The 19672-nt window shown below is 44.7% G+C and overlaps 1 protein-coding gene across 3 annotated transcripts in view; it reads left to right on the top strand.

Annotated features, from left to right (window-relative positions):
- The window catches only part of adkb (adenosine kinase b), an 88082-nt gene that overhangs the window by 19995 nt on the left and 48415 nt on the right, over window positions 1-19672 (top strand). For all 3 annotated transcript variants that reach the window (XM_030077057.1, XM_030077058.1, XM_030077059.1), the window contains exons 5-6: window positions 17064-17236; window positions 19137-19245. In XM_030077057.1, the coding sequence (XP_029932917.1) occupies window positions 17064-17236; window positions 19137-19245 (282 nt within the window). The remainder of the gene's footprint in view (window positions 1-17063; window positions 17237-19136; window positions 19246-19672) is intronic.

Below are 19672 nucleotides of genomic sequence, written 5' to 3'. Positions count from 1 at the left end.
CCAGGCTAGTTCTGAGTGAAATCTGAAAGGACTTGTGAAACAGACAGTCGTGTACATATCTGGCAGCATTCTCATGTCAAATTATGGAATGATATCTCACACAGGGCACTTGGTACGCCTGCCACGTTGCTTTATTCTGCAGTTAAGTGCAAGGACTTGGATGCTTGGCGTTCAGGCATTGAAAAAAAGCTGTTCATATGGCTGTGGAACAGTTTCAGAGCCATTCAGATAGTAAACAATGGCTCATTAAATGAGCTATTGGTTGGAATTATCTGTTGACACAGGTCAAGTAAGTGATGAATGAAAGGATGATTGTGCATTTTACACAACTGTTCTACATTTCCTTGTGATTATTGAATGTGTACCCCTCTCTCATATTTCCCCCACAGTATGACTGTGGCAGTACTATTTATTTGGCACATTCTCAGCATGCTCCCGCTCTTGTGGTTGAAGTGTTGCATAGCAACTAAGAAAAACAGCTTTAAATATTTTGGTTAAAAAGGTTTAAGAAAATACAGAACAGCCTGCAATTACTGTTCATTTCTCCCAAGTTCATAAGTTTAAGGAGCTCTAGTATTGTGCCACATAATAAAAGAAATACCAAATTAGGCTTCATATTTGCTGTGGAACATTTGGAAATAGTATCTCTAGATAGTGTGTCCCTTCGTGTCAGTTCAATTCAGTCTTACATAGTTAGGATATCTATAGCTATTTTATTTATTGAATAAATGCTGCCAGTTATGTGCAGCCTCACTAATTCACAACTGTTTTGAAACAAAGCTCACAGTGGTTTTCAGAGTGGAGCTTGCTTCAGTTTTCAACCCAACTGAGTATCTATGACAGGATGGAAAATGTGTAGGTGAGTGCAAATTTGAAGTGATGTGCCTCAGGAAAACGGATGGGGATGGAGCGATGGGGATGTGGTGGAGGGGGGGCGTATGGAGAGAGAAGGCTGGATGACGCACAGCAGGTGACAGACAGACACTAATAGTAATGGCTCTTATCAGTGCTTCGCTCGCTCCCTCTTTTCACATGGGCTCTGACATCCTCCTCCTACTCCACCCCCTCCATCTAGCAGGGGGTGCTGGGAGCTCGCTGGGTTGTGCAGCCCGCTCAGACGGAAAGAGCCTGCCAAACACCGGTCCCCTCACATATAAATTGCATCATTAACATCGCCTAGATTATTCCAAGCTCTCCCACCGGGTTTATGGCAGCACTGGCTCAACTTAACTATTTGACTCACTGAAGACATTTGGGTTTCTTGAGTGAGCTGTGCTCAGATGTGTGTTGAAATGCAAGCTAGCTCTGTGCTCTCTTAAGGTTTTAAACAAATCCAAAGATTTCCAAAGGCAAACTGTGTATGGCTTTTCACTCAGAGAAGCTTATTGTATAGTCTGATGTGCTTTATTTCCTCTCTCTTGAGTTGTTGAATAGTGAATTGTCATGCAGACCAAAGGCACACTGACTGCTCTAAAAGGTAATGCTAAACGCAGCCTGGCCTAATTATTGTCTTCTCTTTGTATTGCATTACAGAAGATGGTCAGTGATCCATTGCACCTCAGATGGGGGTCCTTAAGCTCAATTGACATCTGCAGTGGAGTTGGATGGAGTTTGCTCCTCAGATCAGTTGGCAATTAACTCTGTAATTACTAGCCAAGGTCAGGGTTAAGCTCTGAGTTAAAGGTTGGAGCAGCAAACATTTTTATATGATCCTCTTACTCTATTATCCTTCCTCACAGCTACAAGGTTTTACCTCAGGGGGAGAATACATTACATAAGGCCCCTTGGCAATTACTCCTCAATGATTATCCTCATGCTATATAGTCCATATGATTAATCTGGAATCCCCTCTGCCCCTGTCCAACCGCAGGCCTGTCTCTGCTTACCATGCAAGTTTCATTTTCACCTGAACAAATGGCTCCTTTAGACAAAAAGTGCCAACCTTTTAGTTTTACTGGCTGCTTGAAAAAAGAGAGGGAGAGCACAACCTCCTGCAGTAATAACAGATATCCCAACAAGGGGAAAAGGAGGGGTGGGGTCAGAGTGGTTGGTGGCGGAGGGGAGACGGGGGGGATGCTTAATAGTGTTGAATAAAGGAACATTTATTTTTGTGCTTCGGCCTGTAACAGCCTCAGGAAATAGCTCAGTCTCTTGATCGGGAGCAAATCCTATTAACTTACAGTGCTCTCACTCAGGGTAATGGGCTCCACCTTGAGACTTGGGAGAGCACTTTTCCCTCTGACACGCTGATACCAGTGTCTGGAGGGCTTGGCGTTGGGGAGCCGAGCACTAGGCAAAGACTAATCAAGTCAAACAATCTGCCGGGCTAGAGCAACACGAAGTGAGGATGTTGATATCCAACTAGCTCATTCAACAGGCCCCTTCACACGTTCCTAACCCAATACCAAAGGATCAGTGCACGGGATCAGTTCAAGATCAGGTTATTCGAGCCCCTGAGAATTGTAAAGCGATCCCCAAGCAGCTTTTGCTTTCTCAGGAGTGATCAGAGCTGTCGGCTCTGGTAGAGACTGCAAGAGCCAGGCCAAAGGGAACTCCTGGGGCCTCCATTCATTTCTGTCCAGCAAGGGGAGCACTTTGTGTGTGTGTCTGTGTGTGTGTGTGTGTGTGTGTGTGTGTGTGTGTGTGTGTGTTTGTGTGTCAGAGATGGAGAGAAAGTGAAAAAGGGAAAGAAACCCAATTTACAGTGTGCGGGTAACCACTATCCAAAGGCCAACTTGTAGAAAAACTTCAATATCTTGAGTGAAAACATAGGGTAACTCTGGTTTATTATTTTCTGTCAGGAATCTGATCTTTTAAAATGGCTGCAGTTAGTTTAAAGCTGTCACATACTGTAATTAGCCTACTGCGAGAACCTCGGGAGAAATGGGAGCGCTCTATCAAAGCATAACTACTCCAATTAAGAGACTGCACTGGATTGAAAATCGCCTTTGTGGGTGGCAACATATTTCTCCTCTGCTAAAACGCAGCAAATTACTCATTTCCTCACACATCCCACATGTTAGGAGTACTGGCACCTTTCGAATCCCTCTAAACCTTCATCCAAAGTGTTTCTAAAGGCCCAGCTAGTCCTATGTGTCCTAAACATGACCGCATTCAATGCTATGTGACTCCTCTGATGGATCGCCTCAGTCTGGACCCCCTCATAAATCCATGTTCAATGGCATGTTCTTCTCCTGTCACTGTTACCCCTTGTGCCTGCTGTCATCCAGCTGTCTTATGTCTGCAGAGTTACAGTGCGCACCTGTCAGACACAATTTATGACGAGCAATTTGTTGTGTACCATGGGAGTTACAATTTTTTCAGGAACTTTTTTTCTGTAAAGCATATTTGTTGCACATTAGACATTGATGTGTCTGTTGCAGCATTCCTGGCCAAGAGTTTGCATCGCGTAGTTGGCCTCTGATGAGTTGTCACCAGCTTTGATTGATAGAAGAAAAGGAAATGAATGCACAGCAATTAGATGTTTGTTCTGTGTTATTGTTGCACGTCTGCACCACTGCTGCTAGTGCTCCCAGCAAGGATTATCGCCCCTAAGAGGGGGAAGCATTACAAAATGACAGCCTCTCATGTCGAACAAGTCAAGCTGATTCAGTGAATATTGAAGAGGTTCCCACCACATGTTCTCTTGCATGTTAAGGGAGCAGCGTTAACCTTGTTTTGATTTGCATCTCCTTAGCAATTAAGATAATATGTCGTAATTAGAATTTTAATGTACCGCTGTGAGATTTTTGATAATTGTACAGAATTCTCCGCGGTGATTTTCTCTTTGCCTGCCTGTCTTCACAGATGAATTCATGGCTGATTAGATCACTGCTCTAATCAGATTTGAGTTACACTGTAAGATATCTTCCCACATGTCTCTGTCAAGCTGAGCTGTTCAGTGTAATTGTGAAACAAGTGCCCCTTAACGTGACAACACATATGCTAGATAGTGAATTTACAATTTTATGCTCCAGAGCAAGTTTCCATAGCAAACAGCAAGTTTCTCCACAGCAAATAGTAGGCTGGGGTGGAACTACGGTAAGATGCTGGGCACTTGTTCAATGTGACTGTTTTGCTGCCAGTTCCATACAGTTAAGCATTTTGGCCTGGTTAGTGGGATGCAGGGCTGTAGTACTCGAGTCCAGTCTCAAGAACACTTTTTTTTTTTTTTTTTTTTTTTAACATCTCCATACTTTTCTTGGCCTCAGCCAGTACTGAATGTTCACTCTGTTTTTCCTATCTAACTAAAAAGATAAAAAAGAAAAGGGTATTGGATGTGTCATTTTTTTTTTCTTCCCAGCATTACAAAAAAATGTGAAGGATTTCACCCGTAGAAACCTGTGTATATATAACTGTCCTCAAAATTCTGCTCACCAGTTCCTTTGCAGTCATTAGTTGAATGTTCAAGGCTATAGCACAGAGCTCCTGCAGATAGATTTTTCTTTTCTGTTGATCTGTGAGCAACTCCTTCAGCATTATTTTTCCTTTTTAGAAAGAGGTGCATGTGTTTTATTGCTTGTTTTGGTCTTGATTTTGAATGTGACAAAATGTAAACAAATGGCTTGGATACTCACAGTTCACAAGGACAGTCATTTGTGTTTCCAAAGTTAATAATCAGTTACTCACTGGACAACAAAGGATCAAATCAGATTCAACAGTCATCATCACTGACCTATAATAAAATGTATATTATAGATTAGTGGTCTTCTGTTGCGTTATAGAGGCTAACAAGTGAGTGGAAGTACAAGTCAGTGGAACTCAATTGTTTTAGACATTTTAATCATTACATGAGATAGCATTACATTTTCTTCCATTTGACCAAAAACACACTGTTTTAACCAGAACACCTGCCAGCACAAAGGATTATGGGATACTCTAAAATCGCTGGTCTTCTCTGATCTTGTTCTTGACTTGGTCTCAAAGCTCTTTGGACCTGCTCGTGGAATTGATTTTAAGTCGAAGGTAGTCTTGACCAAATCCCTGGTGGGATTGCAGGCAAATGAAAATTGTAAAAATTCACTGATTAGATTGTACTTGAATTGTAACCTCCATGGTGGCACTGCTTAATTCTATCAGTGGAATGAAAAGCAGTCTGATTTTGTAAATTGCTTGCAAGTCTCTTACCAGTTCACTGCGGACTTGCCCATTCAACTGTTTTTAATTGGTGTAGTTTCATCAGGTTAAAAGTGCCTTTTTAATACTGACGCCAAGGTTCTTCTGCCTCAATGCACGCCACAGTACAACTCCGGGATCGCTCCACATTACCCGTTTGAGCACTATACCTGGCTCAATACATTAACCATGGCTGTCTGATTTTCATAGTGTTTTTCATAACAGTGCTATTTCCTCGCCTCTTGTTTTCATTCAGCACCAGCAAGCAGCCAATATTCCCCTTGGCCTTTCACTACGACAGGACAAACTAGTCAATATTGGCAGGAGAATATTTTCTTGTCCCAAGTTGCCACAGCATCAATACTTCATGACGTTAACAGGGGGCAGGGTGAATGAACAGAGATCTGCAAAGAAAAAATAAACCTGAGACCCCTTTGTGGTGCGAAATTGCCCACCACAAAGGAATTAATGACGGATCCTTCCAGCATAATTGTCTAATTATGCTGGGCAGATGGGGCACTGCTTTAACTAGGACACATTGTGCTACCTCTCCAGACTCTCCACAACAAAAGGCAAACCAGTGTGACAGCCTCTTCAGCAGCGAGTGGGAGGGAGAGCGAAAGAAAGAAAATAGAGAGAGTAGGGGAAAGAGGGAGAAAAAAACTGGGTCTGTCACTGAGCCATTCCTCCACTCGATATGTTACCACAGAAACAAATGTATGGTGTAAACACTGCGTGGATCACAGCTCCTGGGAGGTGAATCACTGCAGTGTAATGAGGTTGGTTTACACGCTGCTTCTCAGCTTCCCACCCAGGCTAACTCAATACTTAAACCCTCTAATTAAAGAGAATCGGCCACTCGATAATTGATCACATCGGTTGCCTCGGCATACAGCGCCACTGTAAGGCTTCACACCACTGTTTATTAGAGCTGTCTGCCTGCTTTATCTCCTGAGGAGGAAGAGGGGCGGTGAATGTAGGAGGGGAGGGATAAGAATGAAGGTAAACATGTAAATAAATTAAATTTCTATTCCTGAAAGGTGTTGTTAGAGTGGCCACGCATGGAGAAAATTATCACATGTCAGTGCAGAATAAATTACATGGGGCATCCACGCTCGTCTGGGGTCACTAACAGTGCTATCAGTCTGTGTTATGTCTCATAGCATCACAGTTATTAAAGGGACATTAAGTAATCTGTGACTTTTATTGACCTCTATCTGCTGCCATTAGGAATTGCAACAACACTGACAGGTCTCAGCTTACAGTGCCTGTAACTGATCCGCTAATGAAGTCACATTTTTCACAATAAACATGAGTGAACTAGCTAATTAGAGCACAGATCCAACAGAAACATAGTGAAGAGGTGATACATCACCATTCAAAACTATAAAATATTGATACTGCTGTGGCTTTTTTCGCTTTAGAATGACCCTTTTTGTGCCACATATATTCTCTTTTGCATCTTTTATCTGTACAGATGTGACTGATTGATTGGTTTTATCCTGACCATCGAGGTCCAACAGGACACAGCGCTGTGTAGGCAGGCAGCCGGTGACAGGTCTTACCACTGAGCATCAGTAATTACCCCACACCACGGGAAGTCCCTGGAAATCCATGTCAGGATCCTGAGTTTCAAAATTGATTTATGGAATGTAAAATAATCATCTAGGCTTGGATTGGGACTAAGAGGAGAGTGGATTGGAAATGTTGCATGGATTAGGAGAACGAAGGATGGAAATGGGGTTGCAGAAGGCGCACAACATAGCATACATTTGCAGTAAATGGGGCTAGAGTAAATTCGTTGAATACACCTGCAGAGCAGATAGAGTGGGTTATTGCAGTCGGTCCTGAGCAGGTGTGTAAGAGTGGAGTAAGATGTACGACTACAGTCAATCCGTTGAGCTAATTTCTCCTGATAGGCTTTTGGCCCTTTGTTTGCTTGACTTTATTTCTTTCCTATAGCACCGTCAGCATAGATAAAGCTGTAGAGTATTGTGCTACGTAGCTGTACCAGCCTCAGCCATCATTTTAATAGTCATTTGAGGTAACCTAATAAATTATTCGCATTAATAATTACCGTTAAATATTTCTTCCATGATTTTATGCGCACCTTTATTACCTTTTACAAAAGGCCTACTAGGTAAGGAGCCACCCAAGAAAAATGTCTGATGGCAAATTGCTATCATTAATATACCTAAGCCTTAATCATCAAAATGACTTATTGAGCGTATTCGCCGCTGTTGGATTTGTTCTGTAAGTCTGTGTTACATCACATTTGCATTTATGGTCTTCTGAGCAGCCTGACCCTGACCCCAGGCAAATAATTATAGCTTTTTTAGGCTTGATGTTTTTGTACAGAACGATCTGATCAGTCTGTCATGTCTACATTGGCAGTGGCCCATTTGGCACCTCACCAAAGAGAAACATATTATTACAAAGTGGGTGTAACTTCCTTATGCCAATCACGAAGTGCTGGTTTAGCATTTCTGAATTCCTGTGGCTGGCAGCTGCTAGCGATTTCTCTGACAACCTTTTAAAGAAACCTGGTGGGGATTTCCCATCATTAACAATTAAATCCTTCTCCTTGCGCACACACACACACACACACATACATACGCGCCCAGCGACTTCACGATGCACATAAAGAGGAGGACTTTAACTGCACCTTGCTTTCTGTCCTCCAAATACCCTTACCTGCTGCCTGAATGCAGCTGTGTGACCTACTGTGTACATTTCCCCTTGCTGAAAGAAGCTAGCATACATGGCATATTCCTGTGACATTATCACAGCAACACTCTCATTAATGCTGTGTGTATCTTTTGCCTCAACCATCTGTTTTTCAAATTGATTGATGTTGCGATGATGGGGTAGATCTCCTTTTTTTATTTCATTTTGTTAATGTTGAACTTGCAGTTAGTTTATTCTATATTATACTGTATTGGCACACAAAGCTCACAAGCCTCGCGCGTACTTTGTCTTGCTGCAGAGGGTCTAAACGAAGTTGAGTTTATTGAACTTGGTATCCGACCGCATTTGTTGGTTTAGATTTCAAGGGTGTGAGAGAGGCACACCACTTCCCCCTGGCACTGTGAAGATATCTGTGCTGTGTTATTGTAGCGATGACCTTGGTTCTTCTCTAAAAGCCTTCTGTCAGTGCAGATTCCTATAGGCACAGATCCCTGTAGTGTTGACTGAAAACTCATTGAATCTGCTTAGCCAAAGCCAACAGGGCAGAGAGGTGCGGATGCTGTACTGAAATTGGTTTGCTTTTTACTTTGAGAGTAAAGCAAGTGTCACCCAGGATACCTCTCTGGAAACAAACCCAGTGACCAGAATCAGCTCCCTGTGCTCCACTTTGGGGTTTTGGTTTTGCACGTTGTATGGAACAAATACGTCAACTGGATTTGGATGCTACACTATATATACTTGAGTTATGAAAAGCCTTCAGACAGTGATATGTGACTATTCAAATATTCAGTGTGGGCTGAGAGTGAGGTGAGTCAGCCCTGGCCGAAGCTCATTTTTTTAAAAAAGATTATTATGGGACTGTGATTTCACAAAAAAGAAAAAAAAATAGACTGAATGAGATCGAATTCAGAATTTTGGCAGATGGAAAAACTTGTTGGCACGCAGAACAATATCTAAATAGAATTCACATTTTTCACTCGAGATAGATTTAACTGGAGTGCATTGTCCTCCTTTCTAGCAGAGCAACCTGTCTAGAAATGTGAAAGGCGCAGCCACAGAGTTTCAGCATATTAACATTATTGGCACACAGGGTGTTATATCTGGCAAGGAGAATCCATTTTGAGAGATGTTTTGATATATGAAGTGCATCTGCCACAGACCTTAGTACTTCTCTTAACCTGCATAGCATTAAATAGGCAAGTAATATCTCACCCCTTTTTTTCTTTTGGGTTTATAAAACACACAGGATACAGTACCAAATCATTAGCATGGAAGGAATCCAGAGCCTGAATGGTAACCAGGCAGACTCAAGTGACATTGTTATTACAGCAATCCTCGGGAAAGTGAGGGGGATGAAAATTTATATTTGATTTATAGCGGAGCTTGAATTTATGTTCCAACTCTCAATAGGAACGCAACTGATCTTTGCCCAGCTTCTCACAAGAGAGGGCCCCAAAGCATCTGGTCTTGGAAACATCTCTGTATCAAACGGAGTTCCTCCTAGCTCATTTTTGGACTGCTTAACCGCCAGGAATTTACACCTGTAGGGGATATAGCATTACTATGTCTACTGGACTGGATTCAAGCTGGAGCCTTGAGAAATTATCAAATGATAATACCCAGAGAAATAAGCCGTTCTCCTGCGCAAGATGTCGAGCAACAGGTCACAAGGCTCACTTCGTTTGTGTTTTGCACCGAGTGAGCAGCTCTCGTCTTTTCTATTAGGCGATTAATGAGTGCAAAGATGGAACTAAGGCATTATTTACCTTGGTTTATTATATATTAAATGCTGTTTGATAGCCAGAGTGTCTGCTCTGTATGGCCAACGGTATGGCATAGATATAAACAACTTTTATTTGCTCAGCTCAAGTGCTGTTATTTATTATGACTTCCTTCTCGAATAGCACATTGACGAGGGCAGAAATATACTGCTCACTGTCACTCTCTTTCCATCTTGTGAGTGCGCTATTTAATCCTTGAAACATTGTATCCTCATGTTATTATCTGCTTGAAGTGATGATACGAATACCATTCTTTATGGTTTGGTAATAACTGCCTTATTTTTCATAGGGACGCAAAGCATTATTTATCACTGGCTGTGTTCATGGGGATTAATGATTCATAACTCTGTCGGAGTTGCCTGGCGTACAGCACCAGCTGAAGGAATCTGGAAGGTTATCAGAGCCATAAATCCCAAGTTTTTCACTGTTGTTTGTCACGATGCACTGCAGCAGCCAGTAGTTATGACTGTTCCAGCTTGTTCCCTCTCCCTCTGTAAGCCGTCAGAAAAATAACACAACTTGTTTAAGCTGCCAGTTGATAAGGTGGAATTTGATAGCACAACCTCAAAGTTCAAAGCGGGCAACTGTTCTTAAATCTTCTTCTTATTACGTTGACTCTGTCTGCTTCCAGCTGGATGATGGGGTATAGATAAGGAGTACACTGCACACTCTCTCCACCTCTGATGTTCATTCTTGGCAATGAGAACATGAGCACAGACTGTGCAGTCTTGCATTTTAACTGTGTTTTGTGAATTGCCGTCATCCAATTCCGTTATGTCTATAAATGGAAAATTAAATTAGGTGTGCAGACTGTTATACAAGTTCAATCTATACCCACCCAATAGAAGCAGAAGTAGTTCTTTCATCATGGCTTATTTTCTAGGTTTAATTTATTGAATAAATTGCCCCTTTAACTTGCCAAGCAGGAGGAAGCCATCCATGCATTGTCCATGATCCGGGCAGAGAGGAAGATTCAGTCTATTAGTGCAATGATAGGGCCTTTACTGCAGCGAGCTCACTGATTGAATGGCATCCTTCTCAAGGTCAGGCCGGAGTTAAGAGCTATTTTCTGCTTACCTGTGCAGCCAGCCGGCCACAGAATCTGCACACAAACTGCCTTTACACCAGCAGGCTTAGTAAGCGGAGAAGCTCATCACTGATATTTCCAACTGGTAACATGAAGAGAAACCTCTTTGCCTGCAGAAAAGGACACAAAGGCATGAGTAATATGATAAGTGGGATCTTGCTACAGTGCGTGAAGACACAGGGAATGTTGTTTTCGATCTTTGCCAAGGGCCAAATCATATCCGCCCATTGTGGACCCCATCAAGTAAAGCAGTGTGTTAAATGTGAATCAGTGCACGTTGAACGTGCCGACAGGGTCAGGGGTCAGTCTGGGAGCACGATTGTTTTGTCTGCTCATTTCTGGAAAAGATGGGATGTCTACCGGTGCTGCCAGTCAAGTTTTCCTCAAAAACAGAAGCATCTGGCTCAAATAATGCAGCATGAACACCATTAACAGAATTTATAGCGGTCATGCTGTAGCATTTAAGCTGCTTATGCCGGGAGACCTACATATTATGAAGCGATATAGCTCTGTGTTGGTGAGTCAACAGCAACAATGGACATACATAGAGATTATGATAATTCTGTCTGGAATGGATTCTTTCTGACAGCCTGACAGATCTTGATTATCATTTCGCTGATAGTAGGCCGAAATTATCTCACATGATGCAGTCAGACACTCATTAGAGCCCACTTCCTCACAGCAGCTAATGTTTTGAAGTGAATTTTCCACACTGCCACATTGAATTTAGCCGGGCCTGACCTGTGCTAAGCCCTCAACCGGGGCTGTCATTTGGCATATGTTCAAAAAAATCTCCTCCGTAACACGGATCACCCGCGCTGTCACCGTATCCAGGGGGGGCGCTGCCACCTCCACAAGATCAAAGCACCGTGCAAATCCACCGTACTAGGGAGCTGGGGGAGGTGGGCGAGACCGATTCACCTGTGCACGGGCCGTCAGGGCCGACGGTGGGGCGCGAGCGCAGCTGCACTCCCACCAGCTGGAGCCCACGTACCACAGATAGGATTAGAGGCTTTAGCTGCAAAGGTCCCTCATCATCTCTCTGCCTGAGCCTTGTACGGCAACAACCCCCACAAACAAAAATGCCACTTTATGATCACTTAATGACACCTCTTCTCCCATTCCATATACACATACACAGTAAATCAGTGCATGTGTCTTTATAGCCCCCATTGTCTCTGTAAATAAATAGGAAAGCCCCGCTGTCTGGGACTCCCAGCCCATGAATCTGGTGTGAAGGCATTTTCTCTCCCTTGCCCCCACCCCCACCCAGTAGGTATCACTGTAAGGCCTGCTATTGTGAAGCTGCCTCCCAGTTCTGTATCAGAGCTCAGCCCCTCATGCCTGCCAGGTAAAACTGTCTGCCTCTATTGTGGCGATAGGGGAGTTTGGCTCTGACTGACTGAGACAACATCACCTTGTTTATCCTGTAAATAATTCACCCCTCCCGGGCAACAGAAACCAAATCAAGGTTGTGTGTTTAACAAGGGAGGCAAGGAATGAAACGGAGCAAAAAAAAAAAAAAAAAAAAAAAAAAAAAAAAATCAGGTGTTTCCTTTTTAGATAAACTTGGCGCCTGGAGACAGCGACACATCTCTTATTCCTATGCAGCGCAAAGATGCTGCAGTGAGATGTGTTGGCAAAGGGAGGGGGTGGGCAGGGGTTATTTTTTGTGCTTGCTGAACTTGCCCTTTGATAGCTCTGTGAAGAGGGTGCCGAGATACTGTCGGGAACATTCTTGTCGTGTTTAACATCGGAGCCTATAGAGTGTGTCGGCGCGTCATCTGGTTTGATGCTTATCATCGGGGGTCTGTTCCTGGGAGCTGTCACCTCCCCAGCCGCCACCCTACCTGCGACACACACACATGTACACGGACACAGAAGCTCTCATGTTTTTGTGGTTGTGTTTGTGTTGCCTAGCATCGCTGCCATGTGTCTTGTGGACTATTTATTTCCCAATTCACTGCCCCGTAACATCCCCTCAGTTCTGGAGTGTGTTGTCAGATTTAAAACATGTCTGATAACCTGTAGACATGAACATCAGTCGTCTTGATGTTGTCCTGCAGCCGTAGCCCTAAAGGTGCATGGGAACTGTGAAACAACCATTAAAAAAAAGAAGACTCGAGCAATGATATATATGCCAGCAAGCAAAGTGTCAGCGAGGGATGAGCCAGGCAATGATCAGCAGGCAACGAGGATTGGGTTTTTGAAGATTATATTTGGTTGGATTCCCATCGGGCTACATGCTATGCTTTCTCTTTGAGTGTTGATTGCAGAGAGGAGAATGTGGTTGACTGATCTGAAAGGAAATTACTGGGGAGAGAGCTTATCCATGCCTTTGACTGATAATCAGCTCATTATCGTGTTGATCATTTACAGCTCTCTCTCTATTCTTTTAGCTGTGTCACTGAAGCAGAGCACAGAGACTGTTAATGGCTTGGCAGAGAGCCACAGTGGTGAGCAGAGTTAAAACAACCTTGCTAGCCCTGGCTAGCCTCCACTCTCTCACACAGCAACACATCACTCCACTCCAGGTCCCCACCCCACTTATCAAACCTCCTAGGGAGGAAAAAAACAAAAACAACAACAACAACAAAAAAAAAAAACCAACAGCGACAACAACATATGCAACCCCAACGCGAGCAGTGCCCTAGCACCCCAACACGGCTAACTGTGCATGAAATTGAACTGATAGAAGTTATTGACCAGAAGGCTCAGGCCCCTAAGAGGACGAGGAGCAGGAAGGGGGGTGGGGTGAGCCTTGTGTGTTACCTGATTGAGTGAAAAATCCTCAGCCGGTTGCTTTGATGCCTGGCACTTTACAGGAAAGAGTGATTTAATGGAAGCTGCCAGACCTCATCAATGTCAGTGCTCTTGGTGGAGCCCCTTCGCCCCGCTGTACTTTATATAAAAGCTCCAGCCATGACAGGTCCTGATAGACAGATGTTTGCTAGTTGTTTTAACTGCATGGTAAAAGAAACAAGGATATTACCCCTCCACCTCTGGCTCTGAAGACTGTGAAGGCGATGTAGTGAGATGAGAGAGCAGAGCAGACTGTTACAGGCCACCCCAGAGCACAGCACCCTCACCCTCTGCTATTTTAGGCCTCTATAAATAGCCCTATTGAATTTTTGCTGGGGTTGATAAGCCTATAATTAATGTGGCCATCATTAGGCACGGACATGTTCTTCTCTAGAGGACCCCGCTGGTGAGGTGAAGCGAGGAGAATGGAGACTTCTCTGTCCTTGTTCTGAGGATGAACTGCAGCGAGCTAAGGGCCGCGCCGGCTGAACCGCGGGGTGGAAACGGGAGTGACGGCCAGTTTGCAGCGAGGAGGAGAAGACGCCGCTCGCTTTGTTGTGAAGCTGCAGGATAACACGCAGCATCATCTATCAACTCCCCCCAAAGCCCATTGTGCGGCGTCTTCAGTAGATCTGAATTGCATTGGAATTGCATCATTAATAGTGCAGAAATGATTCCCAGCAACTCTGGGAGAATACATTGACCCCTGAGGGAGACTAGAAACAAGACAATGTTTTTACAGGAGGAATATCTAACTAGAGGTCCCATTACCACTTCATCAATATACAGCAGCGAGCGAGCGAGTGAGAGAGGAGGGAGGGAGAGTGAGAGAGCAAAAAAAAAAAAAAAAAAAAAAAGAGGGAATGTAATAGCTTATAGTGTTAATGGCAGTCTGAGCGCTCAAGTCCCAAACATTCAGCCGCCTCATCTCATCTGGGCTGTGTAATTGCCCTCCTGGAAGCTGCCACGCGAAGCGGCTGCCTCCATAGTGAAGAGTGGCAGCTGTTGGATGCTGAGGAGCAGGTCTGGGTCAGCTCCCCAAGTGGGGCTCCTTGCAACCATGAGATGTCATAATTAATAGCTATCTGGGGGCCCTAGGGCTGGAGTTGTGGGGTGAGGGGGAGAATGGATGGGTGAGATTATTTGGGTAAATGGAAGCCAAACAGAGAGAGACGCCAGACTTATTCTCCACTTAACATAATGTATACTTATCATCACTTTGCCTTTAGCTAGTAAGCCCCCCCTGCTTTTCAGGGATATTTTTCTCGCTGTTTGTATTAGGTTTCCCTTCCATGTCTACCCGTATCTAGAGATATGTCACTGTGGTGTATCATGGGAACTTATTAATCTTTGGGGACCAGCGTTCTCCCTAGTTAAGTAAATATACATGAGCTGCTGTGCAAGATACAAGCTCCCAGCACCTTCAGAAAAATCTGTTATTTCAGCCTCTCTCTCACTTTTGTCTCTCTCTCACACTCTCTCTCTCTCTCTCTCTCTTTCCCTCTCTCTCTCTAACATGCCGCCTGGGGCCAAATCTCTCTCTGTCTCATCTGCTGCTTAATTTCACTGGAGCGGCCCTCAGTAATGAAGCGCCTTGATGTACATTTGCCAATTTCTGCCTCTGCCACTGCGGTATAATTGGGATGTGACTAAGCATGAATACCCAGCGCAGGGTTGGTTGACCTCTCGGCGACCCCGCGGATAGCGCTTTTGTCATAATGGAGGTATTATCTCTCATAATCTGGGAATGGAGAGGGATTGTCTGCAGGGTGCCAGGGATGGAAATGAATTGATCTAACTCCCCACTCCTGTGCAGCACCAAAAAAAAAAAAAAAAAGAAAAAGAAAGAAAGAAACGGCAGATACATTTGCTATTTTTACATGCTTGTAATGAAGACAATTTCTTCATATCTATCGTTGCTTTGTGTTTATTGGTGTAGGAGAGGAGCTTCTGGCAAAAAAGGAGGGGGGGGGGGATGATGCTGTGGCAGAAGAGAGGACTGCTCTATGTGTGTGTGTGTTTGTGTGTATGTGTGTTTCTTTTGTGTGTGTGTGTGTGTGTGTCAGCCTTTTCCCTGCGTGGGTGCACTGTGTACTCATGCACATGTTAGTGTGTATGTGTGTCTGTTAATGACCCTGTAAAATGACAAGCTAAGCTGGCAGTGAGAGCACAGCCGACGGTCAGAGAGAGGGAGAGAGTGGAGGTGGAAGAGATTGGGGGGAGGAGGGGAGGGAGGGGTGCGGTTGAAGCGGGGGGTGGGGGGGCTTGCACTGTGATTCACCATGCTGTCATCAGGGGGACGGGCCCCTGAGTGGCCCTCTCTATTCCCACCTGAGAGGCCTGCAAATGGAGGGGCCGCGCTGTCATTATTTACAGCCCGCAGCTCCTAACCTTGGATTCGGAGCTCATCACGGCTAAGGGAAAATCAGATTGGACTTGACGTGTACCCGAGCCAGTGACCTTGATTAGTGTGAGGTGCCTGCAGCAGGAGGTTGGGGAAGAAGAGGCTCGCTTCTGTCGGCTTTCACTGTGGATTTTTGTGTGTGTGTGTGTGTGTTTGTTTGCGTATTTCAGCAAGGTGGGGAGGGATGGGGGTGGAGGTGGGGGCACAGCTGAATGAATGAACCATGACTCAAGATGACACACGGTAGGCCCGCTCATGGTCCCCGACGCAGCGGTCATATCTGCCGTTATTACTGTTCATTTTGTTTGTACCTCGTAAAAGCAAAAAAATAAATAAATAAATAAAAAAAAAAACACCTGAACGGCCATCTTTGTAATTGGCACCCTTGCTCTGCAAACACACCTGAGCCTTGCTTAAAGTAATGAATTTTTTCCAGAGTGATTTTTTTGTTTTTTTTTTATCTGAACTAGTTACCTAGAGAGTTGGGCGCGCGCAGAATAACAGTGGAGAGCATCTCAGGACGGGTGATGAAAATGCATTTTTCTTCCCCTACCGAGATGCTATTTTGTTGTGTGAAATGATTAATTTCACACATATACAGGTCATCCCTGAAAGCAGCAACATCTCATTCACAAGGGGCCCCCGTCAGCAACAAAACAGGAGGCTGCAATAAAATGAGCAAACATAGCAGCTCGTACGTCAATAAATCTTTGGAGGTTAAACCTGAGTGCAGTAGAATTTGAGCAGTCCCTCTCATCAGCCCAGGTAAAAGTCACTGAGTACATCAGGGCTGTCAAGAAATAGCCGACGACCAGGCAGGGAGTGTCCAGCGGCAGCAGGTACACACTCTCTCACAGAGTGCCTGTGTTTGCATAAGTAGGATGGAGCCCTGAATTATGGGGTTTGTGTAAATACGGAGATGGGACTGTTTTTAGCACACAGGGAGGAAGGAGTGCTTGGGCAAGAATAGTGTCTCTGTGTGGAGTGGAATTGGTCTTGGGCTGTTTATGACAGCTCGCAGGCTTCATATATCACAAGCAGTGTGTTTGCTGTGAAGCTACAGTTTGTATGCCATCTGCCTTAGCTGAACTTGACCGCTCAAACAGTCTTTTATTTTGTAAACTGAGCTCAGTGTAACAGCTGTTTGTTTTTTTTTCCCTTCTTTTTCCATCCCTTCCATTCTCAGTGGATGATCCAGAAACCCCACAAGGTGGCCACCTTCTTTGGCTGCATTGGCAAAGACCACTTTGGGGAGATCCTGAAGAAGAAGGCGGCGGAGGCCCACGTCGATGCCCATTACTATGAACAAAATGAGGAGCCCACTGGTACCTGCGCGGCCTGCATCACCGGGGACAATAGGTCAGCCACGCTCCCATCACCTCCGACCAGGAAGTGATCCTCTAACTCTGTTTTGAAAGAGTCATTTTGGTTCATTTTACGTCTGTGGGCAGACAGTTGACTCCTTGTGGCTGGAAGTCATAACAGGGAATCATAGCTCGGCTCACACATCAAAAGGAAAAGAACAGCTTGAGTGTGTTTTTCCAGGCCCCCACTCAGTCTCTGCCGCCCCAGTGGGTTGTCATCCATCTATAGGCTGACACTAGCAATGTGTTAGAGATGGCTGGGCTATCCCAGCTCTCACCTGTCAGCCTGCTTGCTTGTAAAAAAGGGGCTTTAACGTCTCTGGCGACTCTCTCACGCTAGCATCATCATCAGCACGCCTCAGACAGCAGAGGTCATAGCCTGCCGCCCCCCTCCAACCCCCCAACCCCTCATCCTCACACACACTCAAAATCACTAGCAGTGAGGGCTCCAGTGCATGATAGACCAGGTGTGGATCAATAACCTCCTTCACTAAACACTCCCCTTCTCTTCAGCCCTTCATCCGCTGCTACTGGAGGTGTCAGTCAGTCAGCGGCTGGACCCTGACCGCCCCAGGAGCCGGCCCCAACTGAATGGTCTTAGCGGGCTTGTTTGATGTGGGCTCTGACACCTGAAAAGGTCAGGTGCCGTGCTCTGGGAGAGGAGCTCTGTAATATTTCTTACAGGTGTTTAACAGACAGCTCAGGAGGCCAGGGGAAAGGTCGCTAGCAGGACCAGACTGGGAGGGTGATGGCTTTGAAGGATTGGGAGCCAGTGTGTCACAGCCCCCAGGCTTTGATTAGTGCAGGTCTTCAAAAAAAAAAAAAAAAAACCTCCCCCACTCAAATCTAACTATTGGACTTCAACCTTTGCAGATGTATTGGATAAATGTTGCTTCCTCGTTTAGCTCACTGTTTACACATTAGCTCCGTGTTGGATAATCTCTTACAGTCTTAAACAAAGGTTGAATGTATGAAAAAAAAAAAAAGTCCCCTAGTTGCTCCTGTAATATTTTGCTCCTTTAATGTGGCTGTGAATGACTCTGAAATGTTGCATTATATCATTACATCTGGCTGTTATTTGAGGAACTCTGTGCGGCGCTTGTGTCTATTGGACTTACTGAGTAATGACACTCATTTTACCCGTCGTGGTTGCACTGACCTCCCAGTCCATTACTGGAACTCAGGTCAACCACAGTCCCAATCCTGCTGTCACATCACAGCCGTCGTCATCGGGCGCTGATCTGCCTAGCGCGCCGCCGCCGCTCTCTCCTTGATGCTAACCATGGCGAACAGCTTTTCTCAGCTGGGCCATGTGAGAATGGACCTCCTCCTGTACCAGCACCCTCCTGTCATATGGTAGCCTAACTGCTTCCCCTAAGTAGCGATGATGGTTGCACTCATTTTGATGGCCGCTCATAAAGAGACAGCACACAAGGACTAGCTAATGAGCTATGTTAAGATAATGCCACCTGCTTCACTCTCCCATTCCCTCCCGTCCCTGTACTTGAGTCAAGTGTTCATTTAGTAATGCATTTCTGTTGTTTTTTCCACCTTAGTTAATAATGGACCACTTTTCGGGGTGATATGATAATGTGAATAATTTGAGCGTGGCTCAGTGTTGGCCTTGAAAATCCCTCTGCCTGTGCTAATCTCACCCCTTTTTGCTGTTCAAGATAACTAATGTAAAAAATAAATAAATAAAGAGAGAGAACAGAAAGAGCTAGATGACTTTATTTCACCTTGGTCCAGACATTCTAAGAAACCATTATCATCCTTTTTATATCATGAAAGAACAAAGGAAAGTCTGGGGCCTGAGTGTTTTTAGGGATGTTTTTGAGACAAAATTAAGATGGATGATAAGCGAGGCAGAAGATTTATGGGGTCTGTCTTGGCAGGTCCCTTGTTGCTAACCTGGCAGCGGCAAACTGCTACAAAAAGGAAAAACACCTGGACTTGGACAGCAACTGGGAGCTGGTGGAGAAAGCCAAGGTCTATTATATTGCGGTAAGTGAGACCCTCTACATTCAAATGACTGTTCCCCAACTCTGTTGCCAGAAGAGGACAAAATGTTAAGAGGCTTTATTCAGGAAATGCCTCAGTGCGCCTTCTGCATTGTCAATATATCCATTCATCCTTTGTTGAGTGAAATGAGCTATGTTACCTATTGAGACAATGCAGCGCCATTCTCCCTATTTTCCCCTTGTCCTTGTGTACGAAACCGTGGCGCAGTGTGAAATTATTGTACATGTAATGCTTTCATTCATTTCTTTTAACACGCAGACAAGCCAACAGGTGCTGTGAAAGTGTGAAAATTGATTATACAAGTTCATACCCCTTACCCCCTCTCCAGAAAATCTTCCCCTTACAGACAAAACACACACAGAGACCGAGGAGGACAGATGCACACATACACACACACTCAGACACCCAT

The sequence above is a fragment of the Myripristis murdjan genome, chromosome 19, assembly GCF_902150065.1.
Source record: "Myripristis murdjan chromosome 19, fMyrMur1.1, whole genome shotgun sequence".
NCBI classification, from domain to species: domain Eukaryota; kingdom Metazoa; phylum Chordata; class Actinopteri; order Holocentriformes; family Holocentridae; genus Myripristis; species Myripristis murdjan.
Note: the sequence above shows the minus strand (reverse complement) of the source record. Positions and strands in the feature narration are given on the sequence as shown.